At 46.3% G+C, this 19,130-nt stretch overlaps 1 protein-coding gene across 1 annotated transcript; it reads right to left on the reverse strand.

Annotated features, from left to right (window-relative positions):
- Positions 1–5,581: 5,581 nt before the first annotated feature.
- Positions 5,582–7,019, reverse strand: EV420DRAFT_1487239 (uncharacterized protein; the record flags this gene model as incomplete). The annotated part of the gene is made up of 3 exons (XM_060470497.1): positions 5,582–6,118; positions 6,195–6,792; positions 6,919–7,019. The coding sequence occupies 3 exons, from the start codon at positions 7,017–7,019 to the stop codon at positions 5,582–5,584; spliced, it is 1,236 nt and encodes a 411-aa protein (XP_060322483.1).
- Positions 7,020–19,130: the final 12,111 nt, after the last annotated feature.

Genomic DNA, 19,130 nt, shown 5'->3' on the forward strand with positions numbered 1-19,130 from the left:
TGTTCATGATCTCCCCCATTTGTGCTTCATAGTCCCATACCAGCTCTTCTGTGTTCCCAAGGTTTGCTCTGGTAACCCATGAATTTTCTTTGGGGCCATACCCCTTCCATTTAATGAGGAAGTCTGTGACTTCTTTTCAACATCTCCCTCTCCCAGTCCATCTATTCTGATGATCGAGAAGTTCCTCGATTTCGTATTCCTCTTCATCGTCGATTAGTTCTGGGGATGGGACGGGCAGTTGTTGTTGGTTGGGAAACTGGGGTTCATGGAAGGGGGATAGTAGGGACTCATTGAATCTATTGTGGACCTTCCAGGCTGAGGGTAGGGTGAGTTCATAGGCGCTGGCCCCGTATTTAGCAAGAATGGTGAAGGGTCCAACACACTTGTCATCCAACTTCTTCTTTGGGCAAGGTAGGTGTAGGTTGCATGTATCTAACCATACCTTTTGACTGATTTGGTAATGTTGGCTAGGCACACAATGTCAGTTGTAACTTCGCTTCATGGTGTCTGCAGCTTCTTGGAGGGCATTCTTGGTGTCCAGGTGTATTTTTGTGATGTGATCCACAAATTCTTGGGTGGCTGGGATGTCACTTTGGTGCATGTGTGGGCTGGGGAATAAATCTCCGTCTCTACCAAATGTGACCTTGAATGGGGAGAATCCCGTGGCAGAGTGTTGTTGATTATTGTGGGCGAATGCCGCTAAGGGCAGCCATTTGCTCCAGTCATCTTGCCAGTATAAGACAAATATCCGTAAGTACTTCTCTACCTCCTGGTTTGCTCTTTCCATCTGTCCGTCCGTCTGCAGGTGATATGCGGTGGAAGGATTACCCTCTATACCCATTAATCGGTACAACTCCCTTGTGAATTTGGTGATGAATTGAGGGCCTTGATCTGAAATGATCTTGATGGGGATGCACCCATATTTGCAACACACCTCATCCCAGAGGATTTTAGCCCATCCCTTCGCAGATAACTCTTTAGAGCAAGGTATCGTGATCAGGGTTTTGGAGCAACGATCGACGATGTTGAGGAGTGCGTTGTGGCTGTTTGACTCCAGTAGGTCAGTAATTAAATCTATGGTGATGATGTCCCATGGTTTATCTGGGATTTCATTGGGATAGAGGGGTGCACTTTTAGCCCGAGTGGAGTTTTTGGTGCATTGACATGTTTCATAACCACACACATATGCCTCTATGTCGCTCCATAGTTTCAGCCACCAGTACTCTCGTAGTATCAGTTCCTTGGTCTTCTCTATCCCTGGGTGTCCCGCTAGAATGTGGTCATGGTGTCGGGCAAGAATATCTCCAGGCAAGGTAGTGTCTCGTGGGACATAAATGCAGTTGTCATGGAGTAGGAGCCCCTCTTCCTTAGTTACCCCCTCGTCATGGTTGAGTGAAGTGGCTATGTCTTGGTCCCAGTTGTGCAGGTCTTGAGTGGCCTAGCAGATTTGGTTGTGAATATTCTCCTCCGATGGCATTTCCAGGGCCCGGAAGTGTTCCGGAGTGAGAACGACTATGTCCTGATTGTCGTCCTTTCCTTGTTCATAATCTGCCCTACGACTAAGAAGATTGGCCTTCTTGTTGGATGCCCCCAGCTTGTGGTGAAGACTAAAGTGGTATTCCGCTAGTTTGGTGACCCACCTTGCTTGCCGACGATTTAGCTTCTGGGGTTTTTGGAAATATTGGAGGTTTTGGTGATCGCTCCAGATTTCAAAGTCCAGTTGGGCCCCTAAGAGGTAGTGTTGCCACTCTGAGAGGGCTACCATGATGGCCAGGAGCTCCTTGTCGTATATCTCATAGTTGCATTCAGTAGTTGTGAGCACCTTGGAAAGGAACGCTAGTGGTCTCCAACACCCTGCCTCATCTTCTTGAGATAATACTGCCCCTACTGCTCTGTCACTCAAGTCGGCCTCCATTCGGAACAGTCTTGTGATGTCAGCCATCTCCAGCACCATGCCCTCTAAGAAGCATTGTTTAACACCTTGAAATGCCTCCTCCTAAGCCTTCCCCCATTCCCAGGGTACCTTACCTGTTAGTCGAGTTAATGGGCATACTTTGTTGCTGTAGTGTTTGATGAACCGTCTATAGAAGTTTGTGAACCTGAGGAATGATTGTAATTCCTGCTTCTTGGTGGGTTCTGGCCATTCCAGAATACTGGCTATCTTGACTGGATCCATGCGTATGTTCCCCTTGCTGATGATCACCCCTAAGTACTCTATTTCGAGTGCTTCAAACTCGCACTTTGATGCTTTCAGGAATAGTTTATGTTCCTGGAGTAGTTGGAGCACCCGCCTTGTTACTTGGTGGTGCTCTGCGAGGGTTCAGGTAAAGATGAGGATGTCGTCGAGGTATACAGTGACCTTCCCTTCCACAATGAGGTCCTTGAATATGTTGTTCATCATCCATTGGAATGTGGCCGGGGAATTGGTGAGTCCAAAGAACATGACCAAGGGTTCGAACAACCCCCAATTCGTGCAGAATGCGGCCTTCCATTCGTCTCCCTCCTGTATCCGGACATTATTGTACCCCCACCGCATGTCCAACTTGGTGAAATATCAGGCCCCTTGGAGTTTATCCATTAGTTCCCCAATTAAGGGCAGAGGGTACCGATTCTTGATCATCATCTTGTTGAGTTTGTGATAGTCCTGGACGGGTCTTAGCTTCCTGTCCTTCTTCTTGATGAAGAAGAATGGGGAGGCCATGGGGGATTTGGACAGGCATATCCTCCCACTTTCTAGGTTCTCGTCCAGAAACACATCGAGCTCTTTTTGTTCTTGCGGGTTAAGGGGGTACACTTTGCAGTCCAGGCTGGCCTTCGCATTGGGGATTAGCTCGATGGCATGATCCCAGGGTTTATTGGGAGGTAGTTCATCAAAGTTTTCTTTGGCAAAGACATCATAGTACTCTCTGTATTCTGTGGGTACGATCTCCTTGAATGTCCGGTCTGGCTTAGCTTGGTTGGCCTGGGCAGCCAGGTTGTTGGATAGCGTCCTGGTGGCTCAGATGTGCATTTCCCATTCCATGTCAACTACTAGGATTTGGTCGCCTTCCTCATACTCTGTCCATCACAGGGAATCTTCATCTGGCAGGCGGAAGGGGATGGGTCTGCAGTTGCATCTTGCTAGGGTTACTGCTCCAGTCGTCCAGTCAATTATCAGGTTGTGTCGTTGTAGCCAGTCATATCTGAGGAAGAGGGGGGTGGTCCCCAAGTCTACGACTGCTAGCTCGATGCACTCTTCGTGGTCCCCGATTATCAGTCTGACCTCGGCGTATTCTGTAATATCCCCGCCTTTGTTTCAGGTGCTGTCTGCATTGTATACAGGGGTGGGACAGGCAGTTTGTCACAATTGGAGGGCGTGGTCCTTGGCCCATTTCCGATCTATGGCACTCCCAGTGCAGCCACTGTCGACCAGGGCTGTTACCTGGTGGGGGTTCCAGGTGTCCAGCATCTCAAGTTGTAGCTTAATTGTTATATGGCGCCCTTTGCCTCCACGTATATACTGCGGCGGTGCCCACAGCTCTTCGAGCTCATCCAGCCCTTGTTCAGTTTATGCCGCACTCTCTCCTTCTCTCTCAGCGAGCTGCCAGATCATCTCAGCTACTACTTCCTTTGCCTTTGACGGGTGTACCCACCATCCTAGAATTCCCTTTTGCTCTTCCAGGGTGTGTGCATTCCTTAATCCCCTTCATATCCATTCTGGCCTGTCCTGGTGAGGGTGGTAGGCCTGTGGGCATTTTGTTCCCATCTGCCGAGGGTACTCCACGATTTTGGTTCAGGTCTTCTCCTCGGCATATGCTTTCTTAGGGTGTAGGTAGCTGTAATCGTCATCCTCATTGGGTACTTCTTCCACCATAACTCTTGTCTGGGTAGAGGTTTCACGTGAAGCAGAGTGGGACATAAAGGCCTCCATGTCATGGCACGTTCCATTAGGGTCCTCAGTGGGTATGGGTCCACCTGTGCACAGACCCAGACACTTCACTGGCACTTCTGTTTCCCTTATTCCACCTTCAGCAGCCCCTTGCTCCTCTGAGATGTTAGGCGATTCTTTCTTAGTTTCTGTAGAACATAATGGCAGTGGGGGTATATTTGAATGCATTATAGGACATACATAGGGTGTAGAAACTAAAGTCCTGGCCGGCATGACTGAATTGCTTACTTCCTCGCTGGCTCATCTTTTACCTCCTCTACCTGAGTAGTGTCGGCTAATTCTTCTGGTCAATTTGGGTCATTGAGCATTGCACGGATCATTGATTTGGAGAGTTTGTACTGCCCGGCCGACAAACTAGGTTTGGGTTGGATTTTCCATAGGGACCTGTTGGCAGGGCACTTGTTGTCCCTGGCCATGTGGTTGGGAAGGCCACATCGGAAGCATAGCCTGTTCTTCTTCAGGTGATCTACCTCCATCAGAAGCCCCTGGCTCTCATAGGTGGCCCCTGTGGCGTCCTTTCGATGGTCGATGGTCCCTGGATTACTAGCCTTGGAGTGGTGGCCTTTGGCACTGGTCCCCTGCCTCCTTCTTCTGCCCTGTGAACATGGTAGTTCTCGTCAATCTGCTTCACCCTCCATTTCCACTCCTCATAGTTGCAGGGTCGGTTGTTATCCCATGCATGATGATGTCCTTAGTCTTCATCCGGATGGCCTTTTTCACCGTATCCATCATCTCTTCCTCGTTTCTGAACTTCTCGGCCTCAATGGCTAGTTCCTCGAAGTCCACGAAGAATTCGATGGCATTATAGTTCACCTGCCACAGTGCTTTCCATTTGATCCATTTTAGTTTGATCTCTGTGGCTTCCCTGAACCTCTCTCTGAAGTCCACATCGAAACTAGGCCAAGTAGGGTACCAGGTGTGTCAGCAAGCGGCATCGTACAGATGTCCCTTCTTCTGGACCCACCACTCTAGTGCCTTTCCTTCAAGCAGGGAGGTGGCGAATACCACCCTGGACGGGGTGTACCCTCTTTTGCTCATTGGGAATTCCCTGGGAAAGATGGTGAAGTAGTCTTCGCATCCAGACAAGAATCTTTTTACATCACTAAAAGCTCCAGAAAAAGGTGCCAGAGTCTTCATCATTTTGGGCCTAACTGTCCCCCAAGGAAGTTCGCTTCCTTCTAACTCCCATGGTTCAGGGCTATCTGGTGGAGGTCCTGGTGATTTGGGGGGTAATTCCAGGTCCACCAACTCTGGCAATGACCATAGTTCGTAGTCGTGGTGTGGGTTATATGGCAGCGATGGGGGAGACAGAGGAGGAGGGGGTTTATGACTCGGGTGGGCCTTCTTCTTGGCATGCTGGGAAGGTTGATCAGCATTAGTTTCCGATTCTTCTTCTTCTGTTGGCATGCCCCCCTGGAGCCTACTCCCCGGGGGTAGGCTCAGTCGGGTCGGACTCAGTTCCTTGGGGATGATTGCCCAGTGATACAGTGGATAACTTTGTTGTTCAAAGGGTTGTAGGATGTCTGCTTGGTCGTTATGCAACTGGTTCCATAACTTTGCAGCATGATAGTGTACTTCATCTTCATATATAGCATTTCTGACCATTTCTGGCAGCTGTGGTTGGTACATTAATTTAGCAGCTTCCGTGGTGATCTATGACCCCTCATTGGCCAGGGATCCCTCCTGCCATTCCAGAAGCTCCTCCCAATCCATCTCAGTCACTGCCTTTGTCATGGCGGGGTTCGGGGGTTGATCTGGGGTAGGGTGTAGATTCTTCGGTATTGGGCCCCTGGAACCAGTAGCAGAAGTTGGTGATATGGGCATGCTCCCATGGAAAGAGGTGGTTCCAGCAGGTGGTCTCAGTATTTCTAGGCCAGAAATAGAGGGGCTGGTCTTTGGGTCATGGTAGTATGGGGAATTCTTGTCCCTCTGGTACGTGGGCACCTCCCCTTCTAGCGAGGGCCCAGTTCCTATTTCGTATCCCCCGGGCAAAGTCCTGGAACCTTCTGTATAGTATGTCCCACTCTGAATGGACAGGTCAATGGAAGAAGAAGTTGGCCAGTTCTGGCTCTTCTCCGTATTCTCCAAGGGTCCACCTGACATAGGGTACGAGGGGTTCTGGAGTCTCCTAATCCCTTCTTCGGTCCTCAGCAATGGCTTGAAGCTGGCAGCATAGGTCTCCGCGGCACTCTCCATATGGGCTAAGATGGTGGTTGGCAAGCTCATTTCAAATTGGGTGGGAGTTATGTTCCTCATCATCGGTGACCCATGAGTCATATGGGTCCGAGCTGGAGGTGTCTTGGGGGTCAGGTCTCATGTCTTCTCCTCTTGTCATGGCATTGCTTCTTCCAGTAGTGAGGCTGAGATCCGGGAAGCTGGGGATAGTGGGTGAGTCTGGATACTGGAGGTCAAACTCTGGTATCTTCCTGTCCTTGAGTGGGGGGAGCCGGTTGGCTTGGTGCCATGCATCCATGAGTGCCCAGTCATGCTGGTAGGCATCAAACTCTTCTGGCTCGGGGACCTCATCTGGATCTGGGGCACAGAGGGGGAATCCGTGGTAGGCCATAAAAGTTTCTTCTCTGCTGCTGGTGCTGATGTAGAGGCAGGTGAAATGGGGATGAGTTCCTGGGCCGACGATAGTTCCTCCTGTGCTTGGGTCGACCCTTGTTTCAGCGATCCTGTATTCTTCATCTGAGGGGTCCACAGATGCCCAAAGAATCCCATCTGTGAGGACCCGCTGCTCTCTTCTGTCAGCATCATCTTGCTCTTCAACTCCGCCAACCCGAACCTCTCCTTCCATGTCTTCTTCGCCTCGCTCGACTGGGATGTCGGTGCGGACGTTCTCATCCCTTGACGCTGAAGTGCTGTGTCAGAATCAGAAGGTACTGGTGTTTCGATAATGGAATGGGGTGCATCTGGGTTGTCCATCAAGCCCGTAGTATACTCTCCTGGGAGCGGGGGTCTGCAGGACTCTGGTGTGGTGTCATCACTTATATCGGAGGTATCCATACAGGAAACAGAATACCAGGATGAGGATGGCGGTTAAGAAACCAGCGAAGACGTTAAAGGTGTTAGACGATGTACTGCTCATGGGTGATGTTCACTGTTGTGGTTGACAATGAAGGCCCTTGAGAGAAGCTTTAGCTGAATATAACCCACTAGTATGACAAACAAGGTCAAACTCGTGATGTGACTCACACTTTGGTCAAGTGTACAATGAGCAGGCGCAAGTAGTCTTTTAGCAGATGACTTAGACAGCCTAGGTGAGGCGGATGGAGTCGATAACTAGGTATATAGACCTTAGCCAAAGCTGGGGCTTAAGGCCACAGCTTGGTCTACTTAAATACAAGACAGAGTGTCCAAAAATGGTACTTAATAGGTCTGTGAATCATATGATGAGCTGGCACCTTGGTCCAAATAGAAGTGTAAATGTGACATCTGTGGGATGTGGTACTAAGCGAATATGAGTCAGTAAGGTACTTAGGAGAAATATAGTCAAGATAAAAGAAATAAATGGAATATCTGTGACAAGACTCAGCACTGCCACCCCATGTGAAAACCCCCTGCAGTCATGAATTATCCATGCACAGCCTTGCAAAACATGTCACGTAGCTAAAACTATGGCAAGTCAGCCATAGTCATAGAGAATTATTCATCAAATTATTGGAGAGCTGGTTAGTGAGGACTCTTAGTCACATTAGTATAGCCTTAGGCACAGTAACTGTGCATAATTACCAACCTTTGATAAGTAAGTGCTTGAATAATCTATGCTATAGTAATATTAGTGCTAGAGTAAGGTAGCTTAGTTAGCCAGTGTAGCAAGTATTTAAGTTCACAAGTTGGTAGCCTAAGGGCAGTGAATCAGGAAGACCCCAGATTTTACTCTACACTTACCTTTGATCCCTAACACCTACACCATATACGATACACCCTTGAAGTAGCACAATAAAGACATTTTGCTGCTAGAACTTTGTCTTGAACCTTTATTTCTCTAAACAACAGTGAACCTTCAATGGTTACTTATGCTTACAACCCATTCCTACCTTCTACGCAAAGTATCAAGGAGTCCTGCCACTAGGAGACTCTTTTATTGCTTTGCTATGCAAAAAAATTCACTTGTTTCTGCAGCTAGGAGACAGCATCTTCATCAATCCCACCAACATCTTCGCTTTCTCACAGCCAGAGAAAGTCTCATTGAGTATCAGACTGATCCTCATTACCTTGACTCAACCATACCACATGAGTTAAATAATTTGCTACTGCCTCTAAGTTCACAGCTAGAACTTGGATAGTTTCTTTAGAGCTCTCATTCATTGCATTTGCAGCCAGAGTTGCAATAAGAACAAGGTATAGTCCTTGTACACTTACTGATTAGTCTTTAGGGCCACCTCTAGGATCCCTTTCTCAATTACTTCCCTTCTTGTGAATTTTATAGTTCACTACCACTCTCTACACTATCAGTAGAGAGATTTCTTTACCTTTCTGAACTTAGGAGGCTTTAGTCACCACACAGAGGTGCCCAACTAGACTCACTAGAACCATCCTTCAGATTCTGTGTCTGTTAGCACATACCGCACCTAGGTTTTGTGTTTCCACCCATGGGAGTCTATAGGTTCATCACCAGCAGCACCTCATCTGGTACAGAAATGTGAATGTCTTTGGCCAGCAGATGTCGACAAGAGTGAGGACAATCATCAACACTGTTTCAGACCATATTGATGCAGCAGCTGTGAGGTACAGATGCAGCAGAGAGGCGATGGCTTGACTATGTGGTGAAGAGGCCCATGGTCAATTTAGAGTGTTGGTGCAGGAAGACATAACTGCAGTGCAAATACAAGAGCATGATGTGAAGGCAACTAAATGACTGGGAAAGATGGGTAGTTGACAGTCTCAAGGAGGACCTGTGGTAAGAGATAAGCCCTCCAAACTATCTTGGATATGGACAGTGCTTGGAGGTCCAGGCTGTGAGGTTGATGGTGGTATTCATAAGTGTATGTGTGCAAGTGTTGTGGTTTGTGTTAAGAGTTAACAATGTTTGCAGTGGTCTGAGTAGAATGGGCAAAGGCGCTGGCCCAGAAGGCATGCTGGTGTGAAGAAGTGAATATTTTATGCAAGGAGATGAAGCATACATCACTGTCATTGCAATTTGAGGCAGAGGAGTGGTGTGCACATGCAATTCAAGCTGACATGCCTGTAGCTGAGGAAGTATGAAGAGGAAGACGAGCATTTGCACAGAAGCAGGTGATGTATAGAGAAAGGATGAGAGAGGCTTTCGAGGTCCTGTGGGGTAGGAGAAATAACTGGGAGGCTAGTTGGGAGACAGACACTGGGGTGGAGCTGTTCAGCTCTGAGAAAAGCGACAACAATGAAGGCTCTAATGATTTACAGTCTAATACACCCTCTGACAATAGATAATGATTCATAATGTAGTCTGCTTGTATTAGTGGTCTGTAGGATATAGGCTATATAGATTATTCCATTTTGGGCATCAGATGTTGAGCAAGGCATTGGTGAGCATTGGATGTCAAGCAGGATATCGGTGAACAATGTCTAGGCCTGCTGACACATTTATAACTCTTCAGCAACAGCCCACTCATTAGTGATGTGTATTAAGGCTTTTGCCTCAATGCAGAGAGCCTTGCTACAATGGGAAATAATTTAATGGGTTTTCCTTGCTACAGCAAGGGTGGAAGTCTCATTACTAAGACTACAGGTGATTTGGAGACCACGGGGGGATTGAAGAAGAGGAAGGTGAAGTCTAGTGAGGTGGTACTGAGTGAGGGTGAGGATGCTGTGAGGCCATCGGAGAGGCTCTTGAAGAAATTGAAAACTGAGCCTGAGATGCAGGCTGATGATGAGGAATATAAGGACAATGGTATGTTTTCTATGGGTTCTGGAGGTTTGCTGGCTTGTTGTGTAGAGCACTGTGGGTATTGCAAGGTGGATGGCATCAAATGTTTTATTAGGAGCAGTCATACTTGTGAGCAGTGCAAGTTGAAGAAGACTAAGTGTGTGTTTAATCAAGGCAAGGGATCAGGATCTGCAGGATACAGTGAGGTCTTAGACCTCTTGCAAAAGATATATGAGAAGATGGATGAGTTTGAGGAGAGTTTGGAGAGGGTAGAAGGAAAGGTGGATGTCCTCAGGAGCCACATCGATGACTTAGTTGATGATTTTCATTCAGGCAATGAACTGGAGTACCCATGGGATTTCATCCCAGAGAAGTATAGGCAAGAGATCTAGTCATTGAAGGTTGAGCTTGAAAAGCTCAAGAACATCAACATGGAGGCCCTACAGAAGGCAATGCATATGTGCTTTGATCAAGATGTCACACAGGTTTGGTATGCACATGTAACAGGTCCTGAAACATTTGATGGTAGCAATCCCTTTGAACTGGTGAACATTGAGTTCTGGCACAGGTATTATGAGGAGGATGGTCTGGAAAAAGCCTTGGAGGCTAGTGTTAGGATCGTGCCAATAGGAATGCAGCAGAAGTTGCATGTAGTGGAAAGCCATGGAATGCATCAGGCATAGGCGAAGCTATTAGCAATGTCACCCCTGAGCTGAAGCCCTAAGATGATTATGGATGGAAGTCTGTGGAGTGTCAGAGATGAGGTAAGAGATAAGTCCAGTGGATCAGAGTTCCATGGACTGGAGAACAAGAGATTAGACTTAAGAGTCAGAGAGAAAGAGAGAGAATTGGGCTGAATCAAGTTGATATTCGAACTGAGTATCTACAGTGTAATTCTAAGTCTTATATACTAGTTAGGAGTCCGATCTAGTTCCTACTGGCAGTAGTCTACATTCTAGGGTGGTCAGAGGTTGTAATCTACTGGTCAGTAACCAATGGAGTCCAATGACATATTCGCTACCAACATCAGGCTATTGATAAATTAAAATGGAGAGATGAAATATAAAATGGAATACAAAATAGAAAACTGGGAATTGGAATCTGTAGGATTCTGAAATGCGGGTTGTTGGAGTTGAATTGGCATGTGCGTTACAGCTAGGGAAAGGTTTTTGGATATGAGATGAAGGTTTTATGAGCGTGGGAGCTGTCAGGGCAAATGAGCAATGTGGAAAGTTTATTTGAAGCATGCGGAGGGATTTTTGGTAGAGCATTCCAATGGGGAGTGGGATGAGAAGGAGAAGAAACTGCCAGAAATGCTGCCAGGAGCACATTTCATGGGGATCCCAGAGTTAGACGAGTTGGAGCTGATTGTGATGAGCAACAAGAAAAAGGATGGTGAGGAGGATAAGGTGGATGAAGAGGAAGAAGACATAGTGATGGGGGATTTGGTGCCTGCGGACTCCTAAACACTTTTTTGAACTTTGATTATTTTTCTGGAACATTTTTTTGTACACAGATTTTGAAAGCATGGGCCCCAATGGGCAATAATATATATATCTTAACTTAAATACTGGAGTGATTGAGAGGAAGGAAAAACCAAGAAATAGGTGTCTGATAGGTTCTGTTCCTGATTAGGAAAGTAATTTGCAATAGTTTTCCAGGATTTGATTTGAAATTCAAGGAGTGGAAACCATAGGGAGCTGATAAGTTAGGGATAGTTCAAGAAGTAAGGGTTGAGGGTTTTAGGGAGACTTTGCAGATAGTGGCTTTGGATAGTGGACCTGGTTTGTCTGGGTAATGACAGTGGAAATCTTTGATGTATTCGTCTGCAGAGAATTCTGTGGCAGGGATCCAGGCAAACTCTTCATCAGTACCTTCATAACCCAACCATTGAACTCAGTATAGGAGTGGACAACAGAACTGACGATCAAGCTTTGAGTTGAGAATTTGCGCAATCTTGTACTGTTCTTCACTGTCAACTTTGACTGGAGGTGGAGGAGGTTGGGTACAGTTAGGGATAGTGTTGGTCTCCATGGGTTCGAGTTGGGAGATGTGGAATATGGGATGAATAGAACAGAGGTCCAATGGGAGTTTGAGAGTGAAGGAATGGGATTCAGGCTGAGCAATGATGTCAAATGGTCTTAGGAATTTTTCAGCAAATTTCACAGTAGGGCAAGTAGTTCTGATGTGTTTAGAACTGAGGTAGACTTTGTCACCTACTTTGAAGTCAGGAGCCAGGAATGGTCACTTATCCACTTGGAATTTGTAGTGAGACTGAGCATGAGTGATCTCATCTCAAAGGAATTGGTGAAGTTTGTCAAGGTTAACAATGAAGTCATGGGCCTGGGCAGAGGCGATATTGCATTCAGAGTGTATGGTGATGTTGGGATGATAGCCTTTGTTAGTGAAGAATGAGGAGATTCCGGTGGAGACATTGGGAGTGTTGTTGTAGGCAAACTCAGCAATGGGTAGTAAGATGTCTCAATTGTCTTGTTGGTAAGAGCAGTAGATGTGAATGTACTGTTCCAGAGTTTGGTTAGTGCATTCAGTTTGTCCATTGGCCTCTGGGTGATATCCAGAAGTGAAGTGAAGTTCCATATCTAAAGCTTTAGCGAGGGCACATGTGAACTGGGAGACAAATTCAGAGCCACAGTCAGAGGTTATATGATTGGGAACACCATGCTTAGTGAACACATGGGTGATGAATAACCAGGCAAACTCATCAGAGTTGATGGTGTTGTGAGTGAGGATGAAGATTGCTTGCTTCCTTGCAGTCGACCACTATGAGAATAGCAGTGAATCTGTTGGAATCCGGTAGTTGTTTGATGAAGTCCATTTCTATGGAATCCCACAGATGCTCCAGGACTGGCAGAGGTTTGAGTAAGCCAAAAGGACAGTGTCTAGGTGTTTTGTTACATCCACAGGTTGTGCAAGATTTAACATAGTGGCGAACAAATTCATGCATCTGTGGCCAGGTGTAATTCTGTTGGACAAGTTCAAGGGTCTGGTTTTGACCGAAATGACCTGCTAAGATGTGGTCATGATTGTTTTGGAGGACATAAAGATGGAGATCATTGGAATCTGGGACATAGATGTGACTGTCAAGACATAGTAGTCCTGATTCATCCATGGACCACTGAGAGGGGTTGGAAGGAGAGGATGTGAGTCAAAGGCCTTCAGCGGCAGTGGAATCTGATGGCTGTGCATTCTTGATATTGGAGTGAAGCTTGTCAATATCCATGATAGCACTACTGCATAAGACAGGGCCTTCAAGGAATGTAGCGTGGAAGGAAGTGGAGAGTTGTTCTTGAGTGAAAATGGGTCAGAAATTGTGAGGGTTGACTTAAGCATATTGGCTATCCCCCTCTTTAGGGTAGATGTCCCATTGTCTAGTAAGGGCATCCGGTTTTCCACCAAATTTACCCAGTCAGAACTGAACCACAAGGTTGAATTGGGAGAGGAATTGGACCAGCACACTTGACGTTGAGTAAGAACCTTGGTAGTAGAGAAGTATTCAAGGTTTTTATGGTCAGTAACAATGTCAATGGCTTCCATGGAGCCTTTGAGGTAATGACACCAATATTTGAAAGCTTCAAAAATGGCTAGAAGCTCTTTATTGTGCATATCATAGTTGAGTTTGGTGCTGTGGAGACTCTAGGACAAGAAGGATATGGGATGGATCTCACCATCATCAAGGTATATGAATAAGATGGCAGCAATAGCATAGTCAGAAGTGTCAGTTTCCACAGCCAATTGATGGTCGGGAAGCCAGTGGGTAAGAATAGGTGCATGAGTAAAGGCCTGCTTTAACTCGTTGAAAATGGATAGGTATTCATCATTGAATTTCCACAGAATACCCTTGTGAGTGAGTCGTGTTAAGGGCAGGATGATCTCACTGTACTTATGAATGAAACAGCAGTAGAAATTAGCAAAGCCAAGGAATGATTGAATATCCTTGACTTTCTGCAGAACTGGCCAGTCAGTAATAGCTTTGACCTTATCTTTGGACATGTGTAAGCCTTCAGGTGAGAGGATGTAACCAAGATATTCAATGGAGTCCTGATGGAACTTGCACTTTGAACCCTTGCAGTAGAGACCATTGGCTTGGAGTCTGCATAGAACTTTGTGTATGTGTTTTCAGTGTTCTTTGGGATTGTCAGAGTAGATAAGGATGTCATTAAGGTATATGATGATGGATACATTGAGCATATCAGAAAAGATGTCATTGACAAAGTGTTGGAAAGCTGTAGGGGCATTGGTAAGGCCAAATGGCATGATATGCCATTCAAAGGAGCCATAGCAGGTCTGAAATGCAGTTTTCCATTCATCACTCTCAGCTATGTGGACAAGATGGTAGGCATGATGAAGGTCTAGTTTGGTGTAGAGACAAGCAGAATGCACGGAGTCAAGGAGGTCAGAAATAAGGGGCAGAGAGTAATGGTCTTTTTTAGAGATTTTATTGAGGCCATGATAATCTACACAGAGTCTAAGTTCATTGGTCTTCTTCTTGACAAACAGTACCAGAGCTCCATGTGGAGAATGGGAAGGAGTGATGAAACCATTACAGATGTTATTGTCAATAAACTTGCATAAGGCTTTTAGTTCAGATTTGGAAAGAGAATAAATGGGACTGAGTGGAGGCGAGGAACCTTCCTCAATATTGATCTTGAGGTCATAGGGGCAATGCTCAGAGAGTTTTTCAGAGAGGGAATCACTGAATACATCAGCAAATTCATGGTACTCTGGTGGGGCATCGGTCAAATTGACAGAAGTCATGGAGGTAGCTTTGCCACTAACACTAGGCATAGAAGGCTGCAATGTAAACTGCTGAGCCCCTTCTTCTGCACAAGCTCAGACAAAAGCGGCAGCTGAAATAGTAGATATCTTGAGGCCAGCTGAAGCACCAAAGGAGGGAATGGTAGAATAGGAATATATAGGCTCATAAGGCAGTGGAGCCCATCAGGATCTCAATTTTGGAGTGGAAGATGATTGGGATAGTTAGATTGGACTGGAAGAGTCCAAGCAGACTGGCACATATGTGTCAGCAGCCATGGAAGCACTTGAATAAGAAACAGCTGATAATGGAGAACAGAAAGTGATACTGTGCTTTACCCAGTCAATCAATGGATTGTAGCAAGAGAGCCAGTTGTATCCCAGAACAACATTACAAGATGAATCTAGATGAGTGACATAGAAGTCAATAGGAAGAATGTCTCCAAAAGGGAAACAGATTGGAAAGGAAATAGATTGAGAGATATGAGATCTGACAGAGCCATCAAGAAGCTGAAGTTGGACAGGAGTAATGGATTTGGTAGGGAGATTGTGATCCTCAACATACTTTGAATCAACAAAGCAGTGGCTAGAGCCAGAATCAATGAGAGCAAGAAAGTGAAGGATAATGGAAATGTGTGAGCCGTCGGACTCCAATCCAGAGCCAACTTCAGAAAAGAGTGAGACAGTTAGAGAATGGTTAGAAAGAGCAGCAGCATTGAAGAGGCTGGCTGTGGGCACCTGTGGAATAGTGAGCAGGCTAGAAGGCAAACCTCAAAAACCCACACACACACTCACACAACTACACAAACTACAATCACCCTCATAAGTTCTAGGGAGAGCAATTATTTCTAATGTGATCCAACTATACTTCAATATCTCTAAGAGTTTCTCTGGTTCTCGATGCTTCTAATGGAGCTAAGCTTTCTCTAATGAATTCCTAAGTCTAGGAACTTTTTACAGGAAGGTCATTCACTGGTGCAATGCAACCTTCAAGGCAGATTTGAGTTAAAATACACAAGGGACACTGATCCTGACAGAAACAGAGGCAATACATGCCGAAACTTTAGTGAGCTTGCTAAAAGAACACCACAGGCAAGCACTGACTTAGCCCACTTGCTACACAACTGTGTGTAGGGGTCCTCCAACTAACTCCAGCAGATGATCTCGACTCAAGAACACTTCAGAAGTGCTTGGAAACAGATTCAGAAAATGGAAACTCAAAACAGAACTGATGCAGAACAGACAGGACAGGACAGGACAGATTTTGGTTTTTTTCTTCAGAACATACTCCAAATGGACTTATCAACACTCAATGGAACAGAGCAGCTTCACTGATTCTTATTCTCTTGGAACTAAGTGCACAAAAAGTCTTTTCTCAAGAGTCTCTTGTATTTCTCTGAGTGAGCTCACTAACTCTATGCAAAGCTCAAAGTCACAAACTGATCCTTTGCCACAGCACCACCTTCAACACATGCACTGGAACTCAGGGGCTCAAAACTTGGCTTCTACCTACTGTAACCAGTCTACTTATACTACAGGGAAATTAGAATTACAAACACCATGCAGTACCCAGACTCCTATGTGTGTAGCATGTTGCCACCGCTGCCTTACTGAGCATCTGACTTGGACTTCCCAGTTTTAGTCCCATTTCTATAGTGAGCTCACTAAATGCATGCCAAGAGGTCCTCTCCTGACACCAGTGGGCTTGTTCTCTAATGACTGACAGGTCTAGGCATATGAAACTATCAGTTCTGGCATATATCTTTCAAGACTTCTTTCTTGGATTCACAGAGGCTTCTTGTAGACATGGCAACAAGTGAGTCTTCGAACAATGGTACTCAGAACAATGGAACGTGGGCTTGTGGACTTCGGCCAAAACCCCTTGCCCAAGTTCGTGCTGGTGATATCTGTCATCTCACTTAAGGATTTCCCTGGATTTTCAGGTATGGCATGTCACAGTTAGCAAGCATGCTAAGTATTTCTCAGTGTCAATGCAATCTTCAAGGTTTTATCTAGCTCCCATGAGTGTGCTTGTAAGTTAGAGCATAATGCATTGGGTATAGGGTTTGGCCTTCTCATCATGCATGTCTGTCAGGTACAGTGCTGTGACTAAGTCCTGTTTAGAATCCCATTGCTTCTTATGCCATAAGTTATATCCCATATCATTGCACCGTGTAGCATTAGTGTCGACATGTAGTTTTAGTCCACTCACTCACTATATCTCAGTATACATGTAAGACATGTTAGATTGCAAAATTACATGTGTAAATAGGCTGCAGTCACAACAGCATTGAGGGTTATGATCTCCAATGCACAATGACAGTCAATGCAACCCTGTCCTAGTGCAGAGGATACAGGGTTGCTCTCTAGTTTTCTGATTCTGATGGGACCAGCTCAATAGAGGCAGAGGGTTCAGGAGTAGAAGAAACGGCAGCAGCATGACCACTAGTGGAGGCTGTGGCTTTGCACTTGTTACAATCTTCAGTTTTGTGCTTACCTCCACAGAACATGCAGAGGTTATTCTTCTGATGGTGGTCCTTTTCTTCTTGAGTAAGGTGGCCATCCTTGCCTAGCTTGTCAGCATAGGGCTTAGGGTTGGAAGAGAGAGAAGAGTTGTTAGAGGATGAAGATGATCCTGTGGGGTCTGAATTAGAGGACTTTTGGCCTGTGGAGTTGGAGTTGGAAGACAAAGAGTTAGAACCCTTCGACTTGTTGCTGTTGTTAGAGGAAGAGGAGGGATTACTGCAATTTTCTCAGGAGATTTTGGCTCTTCAAGTCCAGTAGCGAGTGTTGAGCTCCTGAGTGAGGTTACACATATCACAGAGATTATCAGGTTTTCCGTTGTTGCAACTGCAGCCTATTTATGTATGTAATTTTGCAATCTAACATGTCTTACACACCTACTGAGATATAGTGAGTGAGCAGACTAAAACTACGTGTCGACACTAATGCTATGTGGTGCAATGATATGGGATATAACTTATGGCATGAGAAGCAATGGGATTCTAAACAGGACTTAGTCACAGCACTGTACCTGACAGACATGCTATTACGATTTCGTGCTTTATCTTATCTTATCGGCTCTCTCGTAATCTCGCTATGCCAATTCTCCGGACTTGATCGCATTCTACCATGAGGGTACAGTACGTCTACCGTACCGTTGCAGACACTTGTAGTATATTTAGCACGACCCAAACTGTATTTAAGTAGCTCGACTGCAGGTCTTAAACCTCAGTCTCGAACTAAAGTTTATTCACCCGATAACTTAGTCTGCACTCACTCTCGCTCAACTAAGCGATAGCTCCCTGCACATAAACCTGCAAGCAACATAAGGCGCCTGACCGAAGTGCAAGTCACGCCTAGTTGTTTGATCTTGTTTGTGTAATCGGTCGCTAACAATTAGTTCGAGACTTTCTTACTCTTCATCAACAACCACGTTGATGAACAGTAACGAATGAACCCCGTTGAACAATATCTCACCGACCTCTTTGGACTACAAGGCTTTATTGCTGTAGCCTATCTCGCATTCCTATATGGATATGAATACAGACGAAACCAGGAGCCAGTCTCCGAAGAAACTCTCCCTGTCGAAACCCCCAACCCGGAGGTTAGACGACCGAACACACCCCCTCCCGACTATGTCGACGACAGACCTTAATCCACTATCCACTTCATCTTCATCAATGACGATGAGTGGATCACAGAAGCAGACTCCGACTCAGATGAGTCCAGCGAGTCCAACTCCGAGGTGGAAGGATGGCCCACACAAAGAGGCCTGGTCGTTGAAGAAGAAGAAGAGCAAGGAATCTACGAGCAAGGGGTGGACCAGCGTGTTCTCACTCCCATTACCGAGGAAGAAAGCGAAGGGGAAAGCGATCCCTGGAGCACCCCCTCCCCAACCTCAACCGAAAACTCAGCTGCCAACCCTGGATATGATTCAGACAGACACCGCCTCTATCAAAGGGGGCTTAGACATCATCTGGGAGAAAGAGGAGAGGCTGAAGATGGAACTAGAAGCTGTTCAAATGAAGAAAGCAGCGATGCAGAAGAGGACAGTGACAGCGACGAGCTCCCAGGGCCACGCAACAACTGGTCCCCTCCAAGGCTGGACTCAAGAGGAGAAACGTGGGGCCTCCACTATGCCCACAGCAACTCCTCTGAGAATGAAGGAAGCTACCTCACCCTTGCCACACGACCAAACACCCCAATCATCCTCAATGATAGGGCGGGGGAGGCAGTTACCGAGCTCGACCGATGTGAGCCCACATACGACGCCGACGCCAGCTGCGATGTATGTCGACAAGTACAGGACCACGCAGACGCATGGCTCATGTACCAAGGAATCGAACCCCCTTCCTCTGTCACCCCCTATGCCATCTACCCCCTTGCCGCAGAACACCCTCTCGCAGCCCCCATCCCTTTCATTGCCCCATGGGTATGGGACCGACCCAGAAGACCAGACTTCGATCAGGTCATTCTCAGGGTCAATGAGTGGGCAAGAATCATTCGAAACTGGAACCGAATCGTCACAGGAAGCACGGAGCCTTTTGAGCGAGTCCGACCAATCGGGCTTAGAAG

This window comes from Desarmillaria tabescens, assembly GCF_030435595.1.
Source record: "Desarmillaria tabescens strain CCBAS 213 chromosome Unknown EV420scaffold_116, whole genome shotgun sequence".
Classification (NCBI taxonomy): domain Eukaryota; kingdom Fungi; phylum Basidiomycota; class Agaricomycetes; order Agaricales; family Physalacriaceae; genus Desarmillaria; species Desarmillaria tabescens.